The sequence below is a fragment of the Dipodomys merriami genome, unplaced genomic scaffold (assembly GCF_024711535.1).
Source record: "Dipodomys merriami isolate MVZ:Mamm:240054 unplaced genomic scaffold, mDipMer1.0.p SCAF_50, whole genome shotgun sequence".
Taxonomy (NCBI): Eukaryota; Metazoa; Chordata; class Mammalia; order Rodentia; family Heteromyidae; genus Dipodomys; species Dipodomys merriami.
In genome coordinates this window covers 554,375-577,291 of record NW_027206069.1, presented here as the reverse complement: position 1 = coordinate 577,291, position 22,917 = coordinate 554,375, and the positions used below count along the sequence as shown (strand labels likewise).

General features: G+C 67.4%; 1 protein-coding gene across 1 annotated transcript; it reads right to left on the bottom strand.

The window, feature by feature from the left end:
• Positions 1–911: 911 nt before the first annotated feature.
• On the bottom strand, positions 912–22,221 carry Akt1 (AKT serine/threonine kinase 1). The gene is made up of 14 exons (XM_069997443.1): positions 22,133–22,221; positions 19,129–19,244; positions 10,516–10,644; positions 7,897–8,008; positions 7,428–7,572; positions 6,952–7,083; positions 6,699–6,764; positions 5,944–6,012; positions 5,703–5,828; positions 5,485–5,613; positions 4,468–4,682; positions 4,158–4,245; positions 1,220–1,322; positions 912–1,106 (listed from the first exon to the last, which is right to left on the bottom strand). The coding sequence occupies exons 2-14, from the start codon at positions 19,172–19,174 to the stop codon at positions 1,027–1,029; spliced, it is 1,440 nt and encodes a 479-aa protein (XP_069853544.1). The 5' UTR covers positions 19,175–19,244; positions 22,133–22,221; the 3' UTR covers positions 912–1,026.
• Between the last annotated feature and the right edge of the window lie 696 nt (positions 22,222–22,917).

The following is a 22,917-nucleotide window of genomic DNA, read 5'->3' as shown; positions in this document are numbered from 1 at the left end:
TGACAGAAGGACAGCCAGGAGCCAGGACAGAGGCTGGGGCCGCTGGGCTCCTGGGTGGCCCACCCACAGGCTTTGGCCCCCAAACCCACCACCACGGTGGTTAGGCGGAGGGCAGAGGGCCAGGTGTTCCTGCATGCCCTCCCCACTACAAAGCCAGCCACGCACTTGAAAAGCTATTTTTATTGAAGAATTTGGAGGGAAAGTTCATTATCGTAGTAAAAATGCTGAAGTTGAATGTTGTAAAAAACGGGATGGTGCAACAGTGGCCACAGCATCTGGCCACCAGGGGGCGCAGGCCAGGGCACAGCCAGAAGGAAAGCATCGGAGGACAGTGCTAAGACACACTGGCCTCAGGTGGAGGCCCCGGGACCTCTGGGGACGAGGCACCCAGGGCCCAGCGCGACACGGGGGAAGGGCGTTCCCGCCACTCAGAATAAAGTCCCCAAGATGCCTTCGCGCAGCTCAAGCCACAGCGACACTGAGGCCCTGCCCCTGTTGCCCAGCCCGACAGGTCTCGTGGTGGGGTGGACTCGGGGCGCGCCTTCAGAGGCCAGGCCTGAGGGTGGGCAGCCGTGCCCAGCGGAGTGGAGTGCCAGCAGCACACCACCGTGAGGTTGCTCATGGGGCTCCCGGGGACCGGGCTGTGGCGGGGACCCCTGGGGTGGAGGGCTCCGTGAGGAAGGGAGGGGACCCGTGGGGCCCCACGCTGCACATGGCGGCAGAAGTCCTTACGTGAACCTAATTGTTCCGAGGGCCGAGGCCACGTCTGGAGAACTTGGATGAAATAAATTAAGAACAAAACCCGCAGGATCATTTCCCTCCTGACCTGGCCAGGAGGCGGCACGCCGCCCTCCCTCCCTCCCTCCCTCCCTCCCAGCCCCGACGCTGGGCGAGGAGCTCCGCCGCCTGCCCGCCGCCCTCCCTCCCTCCCAGCCCCGACGCTGGGCGAGGAGCTCCGCCGGCTGTCCGGAGGCGGCGGCTGTGCAGGGCCACGGGGCCGCGTGGCTGCGTGGCCTCTCCCGGGCCTCAGGCTGTGCCGCTGGCCGAGTAGGAGAACTGGGGGAAGTGGGGTCTCCGCTCACTGTCCACACATTCCATGCTGTCATCTGTAGGCAGGAGGCGGCTCAGGCCTGGGCCCGCAGGACGCCAGCCCTTCGTGCTGGCCCACACTCACCCTCCGGCCCCCCCAGAGGGTGGCATTGTGGAGGGGAGCCCCTACCTTGGTCTGGGGGCGTGATGGTGATCATCTGGGCTGTGAACTCCTCATCAAAATACCTGGTGTCCGTCTCGGACGTGACCTGGGGCTTGAAGGGTGGGCTGAGCTGCAACAGAGGGCGGGAAGGCGCGGGCTGTTGGCCTGCTCAGCACAGCACAACACAGGTGGGCCCGGATCCTTAGGAAGGCTGTCCCCAGCCAGGCCTGACCACCCAGGAGACACGGCGGCTGGGGGCGCCCAGCAGCAGCTGCTTGGGCAGGGGGTGCGGCCTGGCTCCACGGACTTCCCCCGCTGTGTCTCCCCGCAGCAGGGATGGCCGTCTCCTTCTTCCTGGGTTTCCGTGCCCGTTTTCTCACGGGCAGGAGGGGAGAGGACGGGCAAAGGGTGCCTGCCCAGCACGCACGGCAGTCAGGCGGACAGCACAACAGATGGGAGGCGGGACCCTCAAGCCATCCCCAGGTCCAGCCTGGTGGTGTGCTGCCACTTGAGTCATGGGTGGACGGGGCCAGAGACAACAGGAAGTGGGGTAGGGACCAGGGCATCTATGCTGCAGGGAAGCTGGAGGAGGCCCAGCCCACCCGGCCTTGTGTGGCCAGCTCTGGACGTTCATGGCAGGCGACACCAGCAAAGGTAACAGCACAGAACATCAGCTTAATGATGGTTCTGCACCCAGCTGGATCCCCATCAGCCTGGGCCAGGGTTGAAATCCTGGGGTCCCACAAAGGCAAACGGTGAGTGTATCAGCACAAGGCGCATGCAGTGAGTGTCTGAGCGCGGGCGCGTGCAGTGTCTGAGCGCAGGGCGCGTGCAGTGTCTGAGCGTGGGGCGCGTGCAGTGTCTGAGCGTGGGGCGTGTGCAGTGTATGAGCGTGGGGCGTGTGCAGTGTCTGAGCGCGGGCGCGTGCACTGAGCGCGGGCGCGTGCAGTGTCTGAGCGTGGGGCGTGTGCAGTGAATGTATGAGCGTGGGGCGCGTGCAGTGAATGTATGAGCGTGGGGCGCGTGCAGTGTCTGAGCGTGGGGCGCGTGCAGTGTCTGAGCGTGGGGCGCGTGCAGTGTCTGAGCGTGGGGCGCGAGCAGTGTCTGAGCGTGGGGCGCGTGCAGTGTCTGAGCGTGGGGCGCGTGCAGTGTCTGAGCGTGGGGCGCGTGCAGTGTCTGAGTGCGGGCGCGTGCAGTGTCTGAGCGTGGGGCGCGTGCAGTGTCTGAGCGTGGGGCGCGTGCAGTGTCTGAGCGTGGGGCGCGTGCAGTGTCTGAGCGTGGGGCGCGTGCAGTGTCTGAGCGTGGGGCGCGTGCAGTGTCTGAGCGTGGGGCGCGTGCAGTGTCTGAGCGTGGGGCGTGTGCAGTGTCTGAGCGTGGGGCGTGTGCAGTGAATGTATGAGCATGGGGCGCGTGCAGTGTCTGAGCGTGGGGCGCGTGCAGTGTCTGAGCGTGGGGCGCGTGCAGTGTCTGAGCGTGGGGCGCGTGCAGTGTCTGAGCGTGGGGCGCGTGCAGTGTCTGAGCGTGGGGCGCGTGCAGTGTCTGAGCGTGGGGCGCGTGCAGTGTCTGAGCGTGGGGCGTGTGCAGTGTCTGAGCGTGGGGCGTGTGCCGTGTGCAGTGTCTGAGCGTGGGGCGTGTGCAGTGTCTGAGCGTGGGGCACGTGCAGTGTCTGAGCGCAGGGTGTGTGCAGTGTATGAGCGTGGGGCGCGTGCAGTGTCTGAGCGTGGGGCGCGTGCAGTGTCTGAGCGCGGGGCGTGTGCAGTGTCTGAGCGTGGGGCGTGTGCAGTGAATGTATGAGCGCGGGGCGTGTGCAGTGTCTGAGCGTGGGGCGTGTGCAGTGAATGTCTGAGCGTGGGGCGCCTGCAATGTCTGAGCGCGGGGCGTGTGCAGTGTCTGAGTGCGGGGCGTGTGCAGTATATGAGCGTGGGGAGTGTGCAGTGTCTGAGTGTGGGGCGTGTGCAGTGAATGTATGAGCGTGGGGCACGTGCAGTGTCTGAGCGCGGGGCGTGTGCAGTGTCTGAGCGCGGGGCGTGTGCAGTGAATGTATGAGCGTGGGCGCGTGCAGTGTCTGAGCGCGGGGCGTGTGCAGTGAATGTATGAGCATGGGGCGTGTGCAGTGTATGAGCGCTGGGCGTGTGCAGTGTCTGAGCGCGGGGTGTGTGCAGTGAATGTAGGAGCGTGGGGCGTGTGCAGTGTCTGAGCGCGGGGTGTGTGCAGTGAATGTATGAGCGTGGGGCGTGTGCAGTGTCTGAGCGCGGGGTGTGTGCAGTGAATGTATGAGCACGGGGCGTGTGCAGTGTCTGAGCGCGGGGTTTGTGCAGTGAATGTACTAGCGCGGGGCCTGTGCAGTGAGTGTATGAGTACAGGGACTTGTGTAGTGGGCAGCAGTCCCTTCCTGGTCTCCCCAAAACAGAAAAGCAGCGCTGGCCAGGGCAGGCCGTCGTTGCCCAGTACTGCGGTGGGGCGTGGAGCACGGGGTGAGGCTCCACAGAGGCACTGGGGAGGGGGTGGTACTCGGCCCTCCACAGGAGGAGGGACAGAAGGAGGCCTGGCCAGCCTTCAGGAGAGCCCTGTGTAGGACCCTTCGCACAGGGAAGACAGGCTCCAGCAAAGGCCTCTGGGAGTTGGCATCTACACCAGGCTTTGGTGTGTCGCTAAGTGCACGATAAATGTGGGTATAACAACAGACACCTGTAGCAACCCTGAGAGTGGCATAATTGCACAGAGGAGGGGAGGAGGGTCCGTGTGAGTGCACGGGGGAGGGAGGAGGGTCAATGTGAGTGCACGGGGGGGGGGGGGGGGGAGAGGAAGGTCGGTGTGAGTGTATGGGGGAGGGAGGAAGGTCGGTGTGAGCACACGGGGGAGGAGGGCCGGTGTGAGCGCACCGGGGAGGGAGGAGGGAGGGTGGGTGAGGCTAGAGCAGCAGTGCGCGCTGCACCGCAGGGTGCTGAGGGCGGCAAGGCTGTACCTTCTTCTCATACACGTCCTGCCACACGATGCTGGCAAAGAAGCGGTGCTGCATGATCTCCTTGGCGTCCTCAGAGCCTCCGCCGAGCCTGTGGCGGGAACAGTCCAGGGCTCAGCAGTGCCCCTCCTCGGGTGACAGGGTCATGGGCAGCGCCCGCGGGGCCCGGGGCTGGGCGTGGGTCTGCCTCGGGCACGTGCGGCCTCGGGCGGGCAGAGCAGCGCTGCCCGGCGCACGGCGGGGTGGCCTGGCCGGATGGTCCCAGGCCGGGAGGGAGGGGGGTTGCGGGGAGGCTGGCAGCTACAGCCCTCACCTCTGCTTGGGGTCCTTCTTGAGCAGCCCGGCCAGGAGGGACTTGGCCTCGGGCCCGAGCGTGCGTGGGAAGCGCAGCTCCTCCATGAGGATGAGCTCGAAGAGCTTCTCGTGGTCCTGGTTGTAGAAGGGCAGCCGGCCGCACATCATCTCGTACATGACCACGCCCAGCCCCCACCAGTCCACCGCCCGGCCGTAGTCATTGTCCTCCAGCACCTGTGGGGGGCTTGACATCACCACGTGCCGGACGTGGGGGGGCCCAGGCGGGACAGGGGGACGTGGGGGGGGCCCAGGCGGGACAGGGGGAAGTGGGGGGGGCCCAGGCGGGACAGGGGGACGTGGGGGGGGCCCAGGTGGGACAGGGGATGTGGGGACATGGGGGGGGGCCCAGGTGGGACAGGGGATGTGGGGGGGGCCCAGGTGGGACAGGGGGACGTGGGGGGGGCCCAGGCGGGACAGGGGGACGTGGGGGGGCCCAGGCGGGACAGGGGGATGTGGGGATGTGGGGGGGCCCAGGTGGGACAGGGGGACGTGGGGGGGCCCAGGCGGGACAGGGGGATGTGGGGGGGGCCCAGGCGGGACAGGGGGACGTGGGGATGTGGGGGGGCCCAGGCGGGACAGGGCTGATGTGGGGGGGCCCAGGCGGGACAGGGGGATGTGGGGACGTGGGGGGGGGCCCAGGCGGGACAGGGGTGATGTGGGGGGGCCCAGGCGGGACAGGGCTGATGTGGGGGGCCCAGGCGGGACAGGGGTGATGTGGGGGGCCCAGGCGGGACAGGGCTGATGTGGGGGGGCCCAGGCGGGACAGGGGGATGTGGGGGGGCCCAGGCAGGACAGGGGGATGTGGGGATGTGGGGGGGCCCAGGCGGGACAGGGGGATGTGGGGGGGGCCCAGGCGGGACAGGGGGACGTGGGGATGTGTGGGGGGGGCCCAGGCGGGACAGGGGTGATGTGGGGGGCCCAGGCGGGACCGGGGGATGTGGGGGAGGGGCGGGGGAGGGCAGCCCAGACGGCTTGCCTCAGGAGCCAGGTACTCGGGCGTCCCGCAGAAGGTCTTCATGGTGGCCCCATCCTTGATGCCCTCTTTGCACAACCCGAAGTCGGTGATCTTGATGTGCCCATCCTTGTCCAGCATGAGGTTCTCCAGCTGTGCGGGGCCTGGGTCAGTGCGACTCTGCCCTGCTCCCGGAGGCTCCGCCCCCGCCGCCCCCACCCTCTGTCCCGGCCCGGGCGCACCTTGAGGTCCCGATACACCACGTTCTTCTCCGAGTGCAGGTAGTCCAGGGCCGACACAATCTCGGCGCCATAGAAGCGGGCCCGGTCCTCAGAGAACACGCGCTCGCGGGACAGGTGGAAGAAGAGCTGCGTGCAGGAGGGAGCTTGAGGAACCGACCCAGGGAAGCCTGGGCACCCCAACTTCGTGGGAACAGTCCCCCACAAACAGAGACCCTGCGTACCACCCAGGACCCCGGCCCACCTCGCCGCCGTTGGCGTACTCCATGACGAAGCAGAGGCGGTCGTGGGTCTGGAAGGAGTACTTCAGGGCCTGAAACAGACGGACGGCTAGAGCGGCCCGGGCGGGCAGGAGCCACGCCACGTGCCACGTGGCGGTGAGGCCTGGGGAAGTGATCGGCATGGAACGGGGCCGCATGCTCAGAGAAATGGGTATCGCAAAGTTGACTGTCAGATCTGGGCACCGAAACCAGTAAGAAGTCAGCAAGGACTAAGCACCAGCACCCTGAGCTTCCCAAGTAGCCTTCCTGCCGGGACCACAAGTGTCTGCCGGAAGGGACCCCACTCCCCCCCACAGTTCCTAGTTTGCCCAAAACGCTACCCTGGGACTAAAAGTGTGTCTGGAACTCAGAACTGTGCACGGTAAACCCCTCCCGGGCCGAGCCATTCCCAAGACAGGGCCCCCTGGAAACACACCCTCCTGGGCAGAGCCCCCAGAACAGAACAGGCCCCGCCCGCCTCCCCAAGGCGCTACCTGGGACAGCCAGGGCAGCGTGTGAGAACTGGGCTGTCCAGAGCCTCAGCCGTGTGGAAAGACCAGTCTTCTGCATGCTGAGCTGGCACACACGGCCGGGCCTCCGTCAGACCCAGCTGACCTTCCCTCAGCCTCGCTGAAGTCCTCAGGGTGTTCACATGTGCCCAGAAGCCAGGACACCATGCTCCGGGGGCAGCCGTGTGCGAGCGCCCACCCCTCCCGCCTCGGCCGCGGACCCCACTCACTGTGAGGAAGGGGTGCCGAGAGTTCTGCAGGACGCGGTTCTCAGTCAGTGTGTGCGCCACCTCATCCTGGAGAACATGGCCAGTGAGCGTGTGCTGCGTGGCCCCGCCCCGCCCCGCCGTGCGTCCCGCCCCCCCCCCCCCCGCCCCAGCCACCTCCCCCCCCCGCCATGCCGTGCATCATCCCGCCCCCGCCCCCCCCCCCCGCCCCGGCCACACACACACACCCCGGCACGCCACACGCCCCTCCCCACACCTTGGCCACGATGACCTCCTTCTTCAGGATCTTCATGGCGTAGTATCTTCCCGTGGCCTTCTCCTTCACCAGGATCACCTTCCCAAAGGTGCCCTTGCCCAGCAGCTTCAGGTACTCAAATTCGTTCATGGTCTGTGGGCAGTGTGGACCGGTTAGCCCTCTGGCCACAGCCTGCTTGCCTACGCTCTGAGGACTCCCAAACCAAAGGCCCAGCTCCCCGCTGCGGCCTCTGGCTGGACACACATGCATGAGGGTGACAGGGACTTCCAGTTGCCCCAAAGAGCACTGGGGCCAGGGAAGGGCAGGGCCCACAGGCCATGGGGGGGGGGGGGCGAGGACTGAGGCTTGTGGCGGAGCCGGTCCAGGCTGGCGGCTCGCATCCCCTGACTGGTGACACCGCGGGACCCAGGAGCCTGTGGGTCCCACCACAGCCCCCCTCCCCGCCGCCCCTGGCAGAGGGGAGGGGCTGGGCTTACCACACGGTGCTTGGGTTTGGCCAGGGACACCTCCATCTCCTCGGCCCCCGAGTTGTCACTGGGTGAGCCTGACCGGAAGTCCATGGTCTCCTCCTGTCTGTTGAGTCCATCAGCCACAGTCTGGATGGCGGTTGTCCACTCCTCCCTGTGGGAGCCGGGGAGGCCGTGGCTTGTCTTTCACGGATACCCACTCACCCCAAGCACGCGGGGGGGGGAGGGGGCACCCCTGCCCCAGTGCAGCCCACACTGAGGAGCACTCAGGAGCCCTCCGGAACACCGGAGCACCACGGTCCCACCCCTCTCCTCAGCGCTCCACCTAGCGACAAGGCCTCCCTCTCCCCCTCTCCCCGCAGCTTCTGCTCCCCACCCACACCCACACGAGGACAGGGCGGAGGGCCTGGGCACTGGGAGCAGAGTTCACGCCCGCCGCCCGGAACCCATCGCGCGAGGCCCTGGGCAGCCCCCATACCGCTCCTCAGGCGTCTCCACGTGGAAGGTGCGCTCAATGACCGTGGTCCACTGCAGGCAGCGGATGATGAAGGTGTTGGGCCTGGGCCGCTCGGTCTTCATCAGCTGGCATTCTGGGAGAGCCGGGACAGCTGTCTGTGCAAGCCCCTCCCGTCCCTACAAGCCTCCAGTCCTGGCCCCTGGCATGTGTCCCTGGACCCCCCACCAGCACGGAATGAGTTCATCCCCTCCCCAAGCCTATCTTCTTATCAAACAAGACAAAACCCCCATTCCATCTGGGAAGCTCTGCTCTGGACCCAAGAGGCACCCAAGGAGCACTGGCCTGGCACGCCACCATCAGCAACCCCAGCGCCTTTCTTCCTTGTCTCTAACCCACATCTGGGGGGGCTAACACACCCGGAAAGCACGCACACCAGGACAGTGCACACACCAGGAGAGCACGCACACCAGGAGAGCGCGCACACCAGGAGAGCGCGCACACGAGGAGAGCGCGCACACGAGGAGAGCGCGCACACGAGGAGAGCGCGCACACGAGGAGAGCGCGCACACGAGGAGAGCGCGCACACCAGGCGAGCGCGCACACCAGGCGAGCGCGCACACCAGGCGAGCGCGCACACCAGGCGAGCGCGCACCAGGAGAGCGCGCACACCAGGAGAGCGCGCACACCAGGAGAGCGCGCACCAGGAGAGCGCGCACACCAGGAGAGCGCACACACACCAGGAGAGCGCGCACACCAGGAGGGCGCGCACACCAGGAGGGCGCGCACACCAGGAGGGCGCGCACACCAGGAGGGCGCACACACCAGGAGAGCACACACCAGGAGAGCGCACACCAGGAGAGCGCACACCAGGAGAGCGCACACACCAGGAGAGCGCACACACCAGGAGAGCGCACACACCAGGAGAGCACACACCAGGAGAGCGCGCACACCAGGAGAGCGCGCACACCAGGAGAGCGCGCACACCAGGAGAGCACGCACACCAGGAGAGCACGCACACCAGGAGAGCACGCACACCAGGAGAGCACGCACACCAGGAGAGCGCGCACACCAGGAGAGCGCGCACACCAGGAGAGCGCGCACACCAGGAGAGCGCGCACACCAGGAGAGCGTGCACACCAGGAGAGCGCGCACACCAGGAGAGCGCACACACCAGGAGAGCACACACACCAGGAGAGCACACACCAGGAGAGCACACACACCAGGAGAGCGCGCACACCAGGAGAGCACACACACCAGGAGAGCGCACACACCGGGAGAGCGCACACACCAGGAGAGCACACACACCAGGAGAGCACACACAAGGTGAAAGTACACACCACGAGGGCGCGCACACCACAAATGCCAGAGGCAGCCACGGGGCCAGAACAGGCCGTGCGGGGAGTGGGCAGCTGGTGTGTAACAGGAGGCCTCTCAGCAGGACTGAGGCAGGTGGAACTTGGGGCCAGCAGAGGGGCCCTAGCAGTGAGGTCCGGCTGGGTCCTACTGAGTGGGCAGAGGGCAGCCTGCCAGGCCAGCAGGAGGGGCTAGCCTCAGGGGAAGGCCCATGTCGACAGAGGGCAGGGGAGGGCGGACACCAGGCCTGCCCCCTGAGCCTGTCAGAGGCCACCAAGTGGGACGCCAGCCTCCAAGGACACGGTAAGGCAGGCACAGCTCCCCACCCGCGCTGGCTCTTTGCTGGATGCAAGCTATCAGTGACTTGTTTCAAGGCCCAACGTTGCCGCTGTGGGGCGGCTGCCTCTCCCTTCCCTCTGCTCTGCCGCTGCGCCTGGGCTGGCTGCCACCCCGCCAGGCCCCGCCCTGGCGTACACAGAGGCACACAGCCCCTCCACCTCCAAGGCCCCGACCGCCAGACACCCTGGCTCCACCAAGCCGGGGCCGGGGGAGCACACGCAGGAAAGCTCACCGGGGAAGCACCTCAGCCAGGCGCTGCGGCAGGGTCCCCGGCCCTGGCATGAGCAAGGCGCCGCGGCAGAGGTCTCACCCCAGACCCACCCGCAGCAGGGCCAGGTCTGGGGACCTGTGACAGAGCAGACAAGTCTCTGCTTGTAGACACTGAGGATAGAGGTCCTGCCTCCGTCTAGGAGCTACGCCCCACGGCAGGGGACATAAAGAGAGACACTGGGGTGACCCCAGGACCACAGCTTGACAGGGCAGAGCCTACTGCTGGCACTCCCTACCACGCACTGATTTCCCACAACCAAACCCTACTAGCCACTGGGCCACACAGCACGCCCAGCATCCCCTCGGCCGGCCCTGGCAGAGCTGGACACGGGGCGATGGCCTGAGAGCAGACTGGCGGAGGAGCCGCCCTCTCCAGCACCCCGCGACGCAGCCCTGGTAGGCAGAAAGCTGCGGGATGCCCCGCCGCTGCCTCCCCTGCCTGAGCCCTGCGGCCCATCCCGAGGCGGGCGCCGCCCACCCTGCCCGCCCCTGGGGAGGACACACAGAAGCTGCAGCGATCCACCACAGGCCTGGCTAGAGCACACACCAGGAACGGAACGGCTGGCCACGCCCCACCGCCAGCAGAGGCCAGGGCAGGGCAGCCTGCCCGGGAGGGAGCCTGACGGGACTCAGCGGGGAGCCACCCCCACCAGGGGGGGCGGGCTAGGGGACACTTACGTGCCACGGAGAAGTTGTTGAGGGGGGACTCCCGCTGGTCCACATCCTGCGGCCGCTCCTTATAGCCGATGAAGGTGCCGTCGCTCTTGAGGAGGAAGTAGCGTGGCCGCCAGGTTTTGATATATTCGCCTGCGGCGGGAGACAGCGGGTGCGGCGGTGAGCGGACTCCTGCCGGCCACGGCCTGCTGCAGAGCCCCTGCCACATGCTGAGACGCCAGGCAGGGACAGAGCCCGTGAAGACCACCGCTGGACATGGCAGCGGGCAGGGAAGAGGTCCGGGCCGCCACGTGGCCTTCCCAGAAGGTCCTGAGACAAGGGACCATCCCTGGGCCCCAGGGTGCCGCCCTGCTCCACCCGTGGCCAAGTCCCAGGAGGTCCCACGGCTGGGCCCTGGGCACTCAGCTGAGGCCTGCGCTGCGGCGGCCACGGCCTGCCCGGGCCACCCAGGTACACGAGGACATTTCCCCTCACGTTTTGCAACATCAGCCCGAAACGGGCTCGCACGGAGGAATCGGAGCAGATGTCCCTGTGATCTTCTGGAGACTGTCATTTTTCATACTGACACCCGGAAAAAATGTTTCATTTACATTTTGCCGAGCAAGGAGTCTGAACAACAGGGGACTGATTAGGCAACTTTGTCATCTGAGGGGACACTGGGCCAAGAAGCTGGGGTCCTTGAGCCTGGGGGCTGGGTCCTCCGGTCACACTGGAGCCTGGACAGTACGCCTGTCACCACACTCGGTCCCGTCTGCACGGCGAGGGCGGAGGCCTCAGCCCCCCGGGGAAACAGAGCCACAAGGCCAGGCGCTCAGGTGCTGCCTTACCAGCCCAGGGTCCAGGAGTAAATCACTGTTTCCCGGGGCCCGTGGGCATGGAGGCTGGGCCTCTCCCCGAAGCCCCGGCCACCTGCCAGCCCTCCTCTACACTCAGCCTTCCCACAGAACACGCCAGACCTCAGCATTCCAGAGCAAGCCAAGGCCCAGGCTTGGCGGGGGTGGGACCTGCACACTGTCAGGTGCACAGCCTGCCCCTGCACGTAAGTCAGGCCCCTCCGGTCAGTGTGGGCAGCAGGGACTCCAGGTCCCAGCACATCTGAGGGGTACACTGATGACCCTCCCCTCCCCCCACCACCCAACATCCTGGGAGCAGCCTCCTAAGCCCAGCCTCCTACAGGTGGGTCCAGGGGAAGCGGGGAGGACCTGAGCCCTGGTCAGGGGGAAAAAGAAGCAAAAGGCTTCCCACCCAGCCAGATGCATCAACCCTAGTGAGGCAGGGCCCCTCCCAGGGGAAGGTGGGACCGTGCTGCATCTCCCTGGCCCATAGTGCACACAAGGTCAGCAGCACCCCGGGACGCACCCCACCTCCCGTCCCCACACACTTCCCCTGGCCCGTGCCAACCCTCCAGGAGGCGGCTGAGCCCCAGCAATTCGGCCCCATGCCCTGGGAACATGGAACAGGGTCGTCACTCATGAGTCCCTGGAGCCACGGGCAACCTGGGGCGGGGAGGGTATGGGTGGGAGAGAACAGCTCAGGCGGGGGGGGGAGAGAGGCACGTACAGCCCAGCCCACCCCGTCCCCAGCCGCCCACCATGCATGCCACCCGCCGATGCCAGTCTGGAGCTGTCGGCCCCTGATGGAGTGCCTCCCATCCCGCCAGCTGCTGCTCCCCAGGAAGCCGGCTGCGCGGGGGGCTGACGAGCACGGCAGCGTGCCCCAAAATCCATCTCCATCCGCCACCTGCTGCCTCTGCCCGGCGCCCCACCCCGGACCTCACCCTCGGTCCACTCCACCGCCAGCAGCCCGGCCCCAGACTGCCTCACCAGCTCTTACCTAGAAGCCAGCGGAGGCCAGGGCTGCGCAGGAGCTGCGACCCAGGACAGGGCGGGCCCGTGGCCGCTCTTGGCAGGGCTGAGGGGTGCCGAGCCCCAGGGCCCGTGAGGACCTCCCACGCCCTTCCCTCCCATCCCCACGGGAGAGTCTACGGAGCCCAGGAGACACAACTAGCAAGGGAGCAGCGAGGGCTTCCCCAGTCTTCGCCCGCTGGACCAGCACAGAAATCCTGGCGAGGAGGGGGCCCTGGGCGACCGACACCAGGCCCCACCTCATCTCCCGCTCAAGTCCAGCCAGCCACTGGCCGCCCTGAGCCAGCGTCGGCTGAGTTCAGCCCAGACGCTCACTCACAGGTGGCCAGCTCAGACCATGCCCCCAAGGCCCCAGCCCTGGGGGCTAATGGCACAGGATGGACAGTGGCCCATCCTGGACACGGGATGCAGGCGGGGGCCAGCTGCTGGCTCCTGGGCCCTGCCGTGGGGGAGGGGAGACGGCAGTCAGTGGCAGCCCAAGCTCTCCCTCCACCAGCCTCTTACCAAACCCCACCCCAACGGAGAGAGACAGCCCCTCAGGGTCCCCAACCTCAACATCCACAGAGGCGCTCCATCTGAGCACATGTGAGAATTCCAGCTGGGGAGCAGTGCCCGCCACCACGGGTACAGCCCAGAGGGCAGACCCACGTCCCGCAGACCCACATCCCGGGCCATGCCCGCCACCCGTACAGCCCACAGGGAGACCCACGACCCGCAGACCCACATCCCACAGACCCACATCCGGGGCCATGCCCGCCACCTGCACAGCCCACAAGGAGACCCATGTCCTGGGCCATGCCCGCCACTCATACCCATAGGGAGACCCATGTCCTGGGCCATGCCCGCCACTCATACCCATAGGGAGACCCATGTCCTGGGCCATGCCCGCCACTCATACCCATAGGGAGACCCATGTCCTGGGCCATGCCCGCCACTCATACCCATAGGGAGACCCATGTCCCGGGCCATGCCCGCCACCCACACAGCCCACAGGGAGACCCACATCCTGGGCCATGCCCGCCACCCACACAGCCCACAAGGCAGACCCATGTCCCGCAGACCCACGTCCTGGGCCATGCACCCTGGCCTCCAGATGAAGCCTTGTGGATCTGTATGCCAGCAGACAAGCAAGGCCAAATCTGCCTTTCAGGAAAATCCAGGCTGAGGCTGGGCCAGCTCCCACTCCAACAGTGCCAAGTCCGGTGTCCAGCCTGAGCCCATCTGTGTCCACACCGACGCTGGGACCTCCGGGCCTCGGACCCTCACTCGGTGAGCGTGGCTTCCTCCATGCGCCTGCCAGGTCCGGCCACTGGCCAGGAGGTGGCCTGCTCGGGCCTCTGCTCCCACTTGTCCCGGCAGGAAAGCGGCCCTGGAGGGGGTTCGGGGGGCTTTGCCGCCCCGCCTGGCCCCCAGCAGCACAGCACAGGGGCTGTGCCCGCCCGTATCCCGTGGCCTCCGGGCCCGTCCCGGGAACTGCTGGGTAGGCACTTTGCTTCGATGGCGGCAGGGGCAGGCGGCAGCTGGCAGGGCGCCAGGCGGCACCGAGCTGTTTCTCCACAGCAAAGTGAGCCCCAGCAGGCCCGGAGCGGGTGCCAGCTGACAGCGGCGACCGCACGGTCCCCCGCCGCCCACACATCCATCCCACCGACAGCTGCCGGCTACCCATTTACCTTCTCCAGCACATTGAGCAAGCGGCCCGCTGACGGCCACCCAGGGCCCACACACACCCGGCCCTCGCCGCCTGCTGGGAGCGGGCAGCACGGTCATCTCCAAGGCTCTGCTTGGACCCACAGTCCTGACGGTTCACTCAGACCTGCAGGGTGCCACACGGATGGGCCTGGCGACCAGAGCCAGGCTGGGCGAGGAGGAGCGCCCGCACTCGGCCCAGGGAGGGCTCCTGCGCTGCTGAGCCCTCGGGGCCTTTCTCCAGCAGGAGCCCACCCCACACTCAGGAAAGCAGAGAGGGCAGGGCCACTGTGCCACTCGCTCCTTGGGGAAACCAGGGCTTAGCGAAAGGGACCCCTGGGGTCACAGGCCTGCTGGGAGCTCTTCCCATGGCTGTGGGCCAGCAACAGATCAGCTGAGGGAAAGGGGTCTGCGGCACAGCCCCTCCCCACATACACACCAGCACAGTCACCTGGCTGGAGCGCCCCAGCCCCTTAGCTCCTTCCTGCCACTCCAGGTCACCTTCTGAGCCCCGCACCACCACCCACCTCCCTCATGCGCTGCCTGAGGGGACCAGCCTGGACCTTCCACTCAGGCCCAGCCACAGCAGCCGCCAGCAGGCCTGCTCCCTCAGCAGCAGTGTCTCTGAAATGCAGTCATTTCTTTTCTCTCTCTCTCTCTCTCTCTCTCTCTCTCTCTCTCTCTCTCTCTTTTTCTTTCTTTGCTGGCCCCAGGGTTTGAATTCATGACCTGGGTGTTATCCCTAAATTTTTTTGCTCATACTACCACTTGAGCCATAGCTCCACTTCTGTGGCGTTTTTGTTTTGTTTTGGTAAGTCACAGGGCTTGTACCCAGGGCCTGGGCGCTGTCCCTGAGCCACAGCACCACTTCTGGTTTTCTGGTTGTTAACTGGAGATAAGAGTCTCAGGGACTTTTTCCCAGGCTGGCTTTGAACCACAAGCCTCAGATCTCGGCCTCCCGAATAGCTAGGATTACAAGCGGGAGCCAGCAGTGCGTGGCTTTGTTGGTTTTTACTTTTAGTTTTTTGGTGGTTAATTGAAAATAAAAGTCTCACCAACTTGGGCTGGGAAGGTGGCTCAGTGGTAGAGCGCTTGCCTTGCATGCATGAGGCCCTGGGTTCGATTCCTCAGCACCACATAAGCAAAAAGAAAAAAGCCGGAAGTGGCACTGTGGCTCAAATGAGCTGAAGAGCTGAGGAACAGCACCCAGACCCAGAGTTCAGGCCCACGACTGGACCCAAAAAAAAAAAACAAAAACAGAAAGTCTCACCAACTTTCCTGTCTGGGCTGGCTTCAAACTGAGATCCACAGATCTCAGCTTCCTGAGTAGCTGGGATTAGAGGCGTGAGCCACAGGTGCCCAGATATTTCTTAAGGTTTAAAAAATGCATCTGTGGGAAGAAAGAAAGAATGGTCCATCCCACTGGGCACTGGGTGTGGCTGCAGACACAGGGCCCTCCCCCAGCCTGACAGCAGGGGGCGCAGGCTTGGGCTGGGAGCTGCCTAGAAAGAGCACTGAAAGAGCAGAGCCTGACGTGGTCTGTGCCCCTGGAAAGTGGCTCTCGCTAGGAACAGCACAGGACCAGCGCTGGCCCCAAGCCTGGCCTGGGTGTGCCAGGCAGAGGGGACACCAGCCCAGCCAGGCCAGTTCCCTCCACCTGTTCCCAGGACACTACTAGGTCCCAGCCTGATGCCAGGCGGCTGGCCGGGGCAGGGGGCAGCAGGCAGGTCTGGGAACTGTCTGTGCACACAATAGTGCTACCTCTCTCCAGACCTCCATGAACCTCAGGGGGAGGCGCTCCAGCTCCACCACCACCACCACCCCAGGGCCAGTGGGGCCAGGAGGCAGCACCAGGGCCCGGGTGACTCTGTGAGCTCCACCAACTCCCAAGGACACCCTGTCCCAAAGGGCCAGAGAAGGGAGCGTCGCCAGTGTTGTGCACTGGGTCCAGACTAGGCTGCATCGACCCTCGCTCCCCATTTCAAGGCCTCCCAGCTTCCTCTTCTGTTGTTTGTTTTGAAGAGAGAACTCAGTATGCTCACAAAACAGGAAGCCAGCACAGACCAAGTCTTGTCACAGCCACACAGCCGTGCTCTGCAGCCACCAGCCCACACCTGTCCCCTCCGCCAGCAGCCAGCGTCTAGCCGTCCTGTGCGCCCCGTCCCCTTGCAGCCTCCCCGCACCCTCTCCCAGGCTGGGCCACGCCTCAGCAGCGCGGCTGTCAGGTGCGGACCTGCACACCAGGCATTCAGGCACATGAGCCTGCCCCATGACCACTGCAGGGCCACTGGACACAGCCAATTCATCCAACAGCCCAAGGGAGGGCCCAGGAGGTTCTGTGGCCCCACCCACAGGTGCCAACACACAGCCTCACCCAGCTGTGCTCGGGGTGGCGCGGCCCAGCCCCACAAGCCCCTCCCCCTGTGCCCTGCTCCACAGAGTGGGGCCTCCTGGGATGGGGGGGGGCGCACGGGGCAGGGCCATGGCGCTAGGGAAGGCTAGTGCCAGGGCCTGGGCTGCGTGGGGCAGAGGGGAGAGGAGCAGGAGTTGGATGCGGAGGGTCTGTGCCAGGAACAGACACAGCACCACACACAACGCCGGGCCTACTGGTGCAGCCACACACCTCCCTGCACGCGGGCGACTGCTCCAGGCAGGGATCCCGCCCTCGGCAGGCCACCCAGGCCTCCCCCCAGCTGCCTCACAGTGCAGCCAGGCTGCTCCCCGCCCCTTCTACTCACAGCCCAGCCCCTCCGCCCCAGCCGCACACCTAGGCCTCCCTCTGGTCCCTCCTGGCTGGCTGGCCGGGCCACCTCCTGTGGGCCCAGGGACAGGCCGAGTGGACAAGAATGGGGCCCCAGCAGCAGGCTCGGCCAGGGCCCCTCTCACAGGGATAGGATGGCCCACACCTGGCAGGCCACAGGGCAGGTGAGCAGGGCCGGGCCAGACTTCAGGATGACCTCACCCCAAAGCAGTGCGCACGCGCCTAGGCCCCAGCACAGTCGTCCGCCATCCGAAAACTGAAGCTGGAGATGTGGTCAGCCAGAGATGACCCCGAGCTGGCTCCCAGGCCTTGCCTGAGCGCCTGTGACCAGACGTCCTAAGGTGGACTGCCCAAGCAGCACCACCAAGCCCTGTCCCCCCCGTCCACCAAGCCCTGTCCCCACTGTCCACCAAGCCCTGTCCCCTCTGTTCACCAAGCCCGGTCTTCTTTGTCCACCTATCTGCCACTTGGCAGGCTACCTCTACTTAGCTCCAGCCTCACAGTTTGAGGCTCACAGCCCCACGCCCAATGGAGCAGAAGAGGACACGAAGGTCCAGTGGGCTCGCCCAGTCCAGTTGCAGGTCCATGCCCTGCTGACTTGCTTCTGGTCCAGACCCTCAGACTGGGGACCTGTGTTCCTGTAGCACTCTGGCCAAGTTCACCAATGGTCTAGACACTGGGATCACTCCCCAGAGCTGATGTCCTTCCAATGGGGTCCAGGAAGCCTGGGCTGGGAGCTGCAGAGATGGCCAATGACCCTGAGGAGGACACACCCCCCCGCCCACCGGGCAGGGAAGGCCCACAACAGCCGTGCGAGCCGCTGGCAGGAAACGCGCATGGGCTTCAGCCGCGGGGGCTGTGGGCCCGCACCACGCCCGCTGAGACAAGGGGACCCCCTCCCCTGGCTGTCACCCACCTCCAGCACTGCACAAACGGAGGCTGAGGCCTGAGAAGAGTAGGACAGCCATCCTGACGTCCTCGCCCCAGTCAGACCCTTCAGAAGCCACAGCCCTGAGGGGCAGCCGGGCCTTCCCCGGGCCCAGAGGGGCGCTTGGCCCGGCCTGCTCATCACCGAGGACCAGGAACAAGACTCACAACTTCTCGGTCAGTTCTAAATCTTAGGTCGTTCAACAAACACATGCCAAAAAAGTGGAGAGGGGTCCCGGGGCAGAGGAGAGGAGGGGAGGGTCCCCCAGGTCAGAGGGGGGAGGGGCCCCCAGGTCAGAGGGGGAGGGGCCCCAGGTCAGAGGGGGAGGGGCCCCAGGTCAGAGGGGGAAGGGTCCCCAGGTCAGAGGGGGAGGGGCCCCGGGTCAGAGGGGGAGGGGCCCCAGGTCAGAGGCTGGAGAGGTGCAAGCACAGACCTGGGAGGGCTAGGCAGCAGGACTCCCTTCCGGGGAACAAGGGGAACAGAAGGCAGGTGGCAGGCCCCCCTGCCCATCGCCCATCAGGAGGGGAAGCGGCACCCCACGGACCTCAGGCTGACAGCCCCTCCAGGCTACTGGCAGAGCCTGTGTACTGTTCTCCCTGTGAGCTCCGATGCACCGCCAACCACATCCTCAATCCCGGCTCAAGCCCCAAGGGCCCCATGTCTCACCACCACGGCCCTCCACACTCAGCCTCCTCTCCCTGCTCCTGCAGCTCCCAGGAGCCCCTCTGCAGCCTGTAAAACCCAGTCTCACAATACCCACTTCTGCCCCACCTCTTTGATGGGCTTGCCCACCCCACTGTTCCCTCCCCCACCATGTGCGGGAGGGGATGGGGGGGGCGAGGGGCACTGAGCTGAGGGCAGGGAATGAAGAGGCCTGCAGGAGAGGAAGTCTGGAGAGGCTGGCCACGGCTGTCCTGGGCCAGGTGCTGGCATCTACAGCAGGTCTCCACCACCCCCCCAGCTGGACGGCAAGGACGGTGCAGAGCCCAGCCCTCACAGCCCCCGCATGAGCCGGCCCCTTCCCAGGCTCCTGGCGGTGAGGAAGGAGGCCCTGAGCTGGGGAATCCGGGCTGAGCGGACAGGCGGCTGCTCTCAGGAGCGGGCCTGCAGGCCCTGGGCCTGCCCGCGTCTTCCACCCCTTCCAGGAAAGCCAGGGAGGCCGGAGAGGTGCCCACGGTCCAGCAGCCCCACAGCCGCTCCTGCCAGGTCTCCCAAAAGACCACAGCCCCCCCACTGCACCAGTCTGTCCTGGGGCACCAAGGACAGCAGCCCCTGGGGTCAGCATGCTCAGACCACATTACCAAAGCCCCCCTTGAAGGAGGGAGGCCCCTGGGAGACCCAGCCGCCCCCCCAGGCCCACACCCCACGGGGCTCACCTCGTTTGTGCAGCCAGCCCTCCTTCACAATGGCCCCGTCGTTCATGGTGCCCGTGTCCCCGCAAGCCGGGGACCCCAGGGTGCTCAGGTCCTCTCAGCAGGCCGCGCCCAGGCCTCTGGAAGAAGCAGCAGAGAAACCCCGGTGAGGCCGTGTCTGGCTGGGATCTGCTCCGGGGTGCCTCGAGGCCGTGTCTGGCCTGGGATCCGCTCCCGGGTGCCACGGCGGGGCTTCTGCCTGTGGATCCCCTCCGGCCCCCCCGGGCCACATCCTCCCCCCTCCCCGCTGACTGGTCAGACAGGCCGCAGCCGCTGAGAGCCAACCTTCAAGGCTGCCACACGCGCTGCCCTCCCGGTCTCAGACCTGCCACCCGCTCACGCCAGGCTCCTGGCCTTGTGGCACACCACCCCCATCTCCAGGAGGCCCCCAACCAGACCGGCCGCCCCGCTGCTGGGCTGCCTCCTCCATGCAGCTCTCCGGCGGCTCCGGTCCACTACGGTAGTGAGCGCCTCCCCTCTGCACTACCCGCCTGTGGTTTCCACCCCTCGGCTGGGACCCCCAAGCAGGCCCGGGCTCCCTGCTCCCACAGGGAGAGCAACACTCCACACGAAGACAGGGATGAGCTAGCTGCCACAGAGCAGAGCACAGAGCCCCTCGGTCGACCCCAGGCCCCACCAAAACCACAGTCCCTGCCCCTCTGAATCTGGCTTATTCATTCAGCCAACGTGTACCGGGCATCCCTGGTCCCTGGTTCTGCCAGGTTCTATACCAGGCACCAGGGACAAAGACACGTTCAGACAGCTTGCCGGTGATGAGCAGCCAGTGCAGGGCGGTTACAGAGCCACAATTACAGCGTTGAGGAGCCCGCAAATGGGCAGGCCCCATAGGAGCCCAGGCCCTGCCGTGGCCCACCAGCTCACCCTAGCCAAAGCATGCTTTGTGGATGCTACAAGTCCTCCCCCATTGCTCTTCCACTGGAAGAACTCCTGGGCATCCCTCAAGACCCAGTTCCCATATCACCAAGGTGGGGCCTTCTGAGGAAGAGCACTTGGACACTTCCACCAGCAGGCCTGGGCTACCCCCAGATGGCCCCTCGCTGGAGAGAGGGCCAGGCAAGACCACTGCAGACAGGACGCGACACTCCCACCAGGACACCTCTCTGGTCTCCTGGGCACAGGCTAAACACCCAGACTGTCCCTGTCACCGGCAGAAGAGCAGAAAGGCCCCACTACCAAGACAGGGAAGACTGCATCTGGCCCGGGGAAAACCAGAGTGCAGGAAGTCAGGCCCAGCAGGGCTCAGAGACACCCAGGTGACACCCAGGGAGCCAGGCCTGGAGGCAGAGGCTGGACGGGAGACCTCGCGGTCCCTGCCCCCACCCCAGGATGAGGCCTGCCACCCAGTCAGACAGCTGTCCAGAGCTGTGTGTAAAAATACCCTGCGCACAGCCAGTGTGTGCACGCCACTGTGTGTACATCCAGTGTGCGCAGCCAGTGTGCACGCCACTGTGTGTACATCCAGTGTGCGCAGCCAGTGTGTGCACGCCACTGTGTGTACATCCAGTGTGCGCAGCCAGTGTGCACGCCACTGTGTGTACATCCAGTGTGCGCAGCCAGTGTGTGCACGCCACTGTGTGTACATCCAGTGTGCGCAGCCAGTGTGCACCGCCAGGGGCAGGGCTGCCCTGTACCCGAGGCCTTCCCAGGCCCGCAGGTTGATTACCCGGGAACTCTGTGGAGACCCCACCCCTGAGGCACTGGCCGCCCCACGGTGCCCACCCTTCACTTTGGCTGGTCAAGACTGGTGGGGGGAGGGTATGGGGGGGTCTCTGACCACAGAGCCCAGGCCTAGCCCCTCAGGGCCCCATCATCCCACCCCGGTGGAACTTAGAAGCCAGCCGGCATCACTGACCAAATCCACCATGGGTCTAAGGTCCCCAATCTGGGGTGGGGTGGGCAGCTCCTCAGGCCCCGGCTCTGGGGTGGGGTGGGGTGGGCAGCTCCTCAGGCCCTGGTGGGGTGGGGTGGGCAGCTCCTCAGGCCCTGGTGGGGTGGGGTGGGGTGGGCAGCTCCTCAGGCCCCGGCTCTGGGGTGGGGTGGGGTGGGCAGCTCCTCAGGCCCCGGCTCTGGGGTGGGGTGGGGTGGGCAGCTCCTCAAGCCCTGGTGGGGTGGGGTGGGGTGGGGTGGGCAGCTCCTCAGGCCCCGGCTCTGGGGTGGGGTGGGGTGGGCAGCTCCTCAAGCCCTGGTGGGGTGGGGTGGGGTGGGGTGGGGTGGGGTGGGCAGCTCCTCAGGCCCCGGCTCTGGGGTGGGGTGGGGTGGGGTGGGCAGCTCCTCAGGCCCTGGCTCTGGGGTGGGGTGGGATGGGGTGGGCAGCTCCTCAGACCCCAGTGGGGTGGGGTGGGGTGGGCAGCTCCTCAGGCCCCAGTGGGGTGGGGTGGGGTGGGCAGCTCCTCAGGCCCTGGCTCTGGGGTGGGGTGGGGTGGGCAGCTCCTCAGGCCCTGGTGGGGTGGGGTGGGGTGGGCAGCTCCTCAGGCCCTGGCTCTGGGGTGGGGTGGGGTGGGCAGCTCCTCAGGCCCCGGCTCTGGGGTGGGGTGGGGTGGGGTGGGCAGCTCCTCAGGCCCCGGATCCCACCCCGTGCGGGCAGGCGGCTTCCAGCCGGGACGGCTCGGCCTTTGTGGGCCAGCCGGGCGCCCCGCCACGGCGCCCCGTCCACGGGAAGTGAGGTCCCCGGCCCGGCCCGCCCGCCGCGCCCGGCCCGCCGCTCCCCCCGCCGCGGCGCCCCTCTCCCGGCCGGGCCCGGGCGCGGCGGCCGCCAAGGTCACCAGGAGGCCGGGCCCGGGCCCCGCGCCGGCGGGGCCTCCGCGGCCGCCGCGCCGCCCCACGCCCAGGCCGCGCTCGGCCACTTCCTGCTGCGCTCGGCGTCCGCGGCCGCGGCCGGGAACAAAGCGACGGCGGGGCGGCGGCGCGGGGGGCGCGCGGGGCGCGCGGGGCGGGCGCGGGCACTCACCGGGCCGCCGCGTGCGGACGGGCGACGGGGCCTAGCCGGGCCGCGGCCTCCGGCGCCCGCCGCTCCGCATCCCGCGGGCGGCGCTGGGCGGGGCGGGCTGGAGGCCGCGGCGGGCGCGGGGCGGGCGCGCGGCGCGGCGGGCGGGACTCGGGGCCACGCCGGGGGGCCCCCGCTGCGCGCTGCTCGGTCCCGGGGTCGGGGATGCGGCGCCGCTGCGCTGGGCCGGCCGCCCGCCGCCTCGCTCGGAGCCGCCGCCGCCGCCGCCGCCGGCCCGCCCTCTCCCCGCCCCGCGCCCGCCCCGCGCCCGCGCCGCCCGCCCACATCCGCCTCCGCCGCCCCGGGCGCCCCCGGCGTGGCCCGCGGCCAGGGCCCGGCCGCCCGCGAGCCGGCGGACGCTGCCCTCGGGGGGCGCGGCGCCCGGGCCCGCGGCTAACGGGGCCTGCTCGCCCCGGGCCTCAGTTTCTCCCCCGCCGCTCCCCGGCCCGGGCCGGCCCCGCCGGACGGGGCGAGGCGCCGTGGGTCGCGCGTCCGGAGCCCCCGCGTACCCGGCCGGTGCCTGGGGCGCGGAGGGAGCGGCGCCGGGATGCGGCCGATCATCCCCGGAGCCCGGGACGAAGACGCGCCCGGCCTGGGTGTCGGTCGCGGGTTCGAGCCCCGCAGCCCCCTGCTGCGCGCTCTCCGGGGTCGGGGCGGCCAGCGCGGCCAGAGGACCCCGAGGCCCCGCGGCTCCCCCCGCAGGCCACCGCGATGCTGACCTCTTGTGCAAGGACTCCCGCGAGCCTCCG

Bases quoted from the DNA above. Each gene is read 5' to 3' on its own strand.
- Akt1 (XM_069997443.1), bottom strand. From the start codon at position 19,174: ATGAACGACGGGGCCATTGTGAAGGAGGGCTGGCTGCACAAACGAG. The intron at 6,765-6,951 runs GTGTGGGGAGGG...CATGTTCTCCAG, and splicing joins AGGAGGTCATCGTGGCCAAG to GATGAGGTGGCGCACACACT. The intron at 1,107-1,219 runs GTAGGGGCTCCC...TCCTGCCTACAG, and splicing joins CATCACGCCCCCAGACCAAG to ATGACAGCATGGAATGTGTG.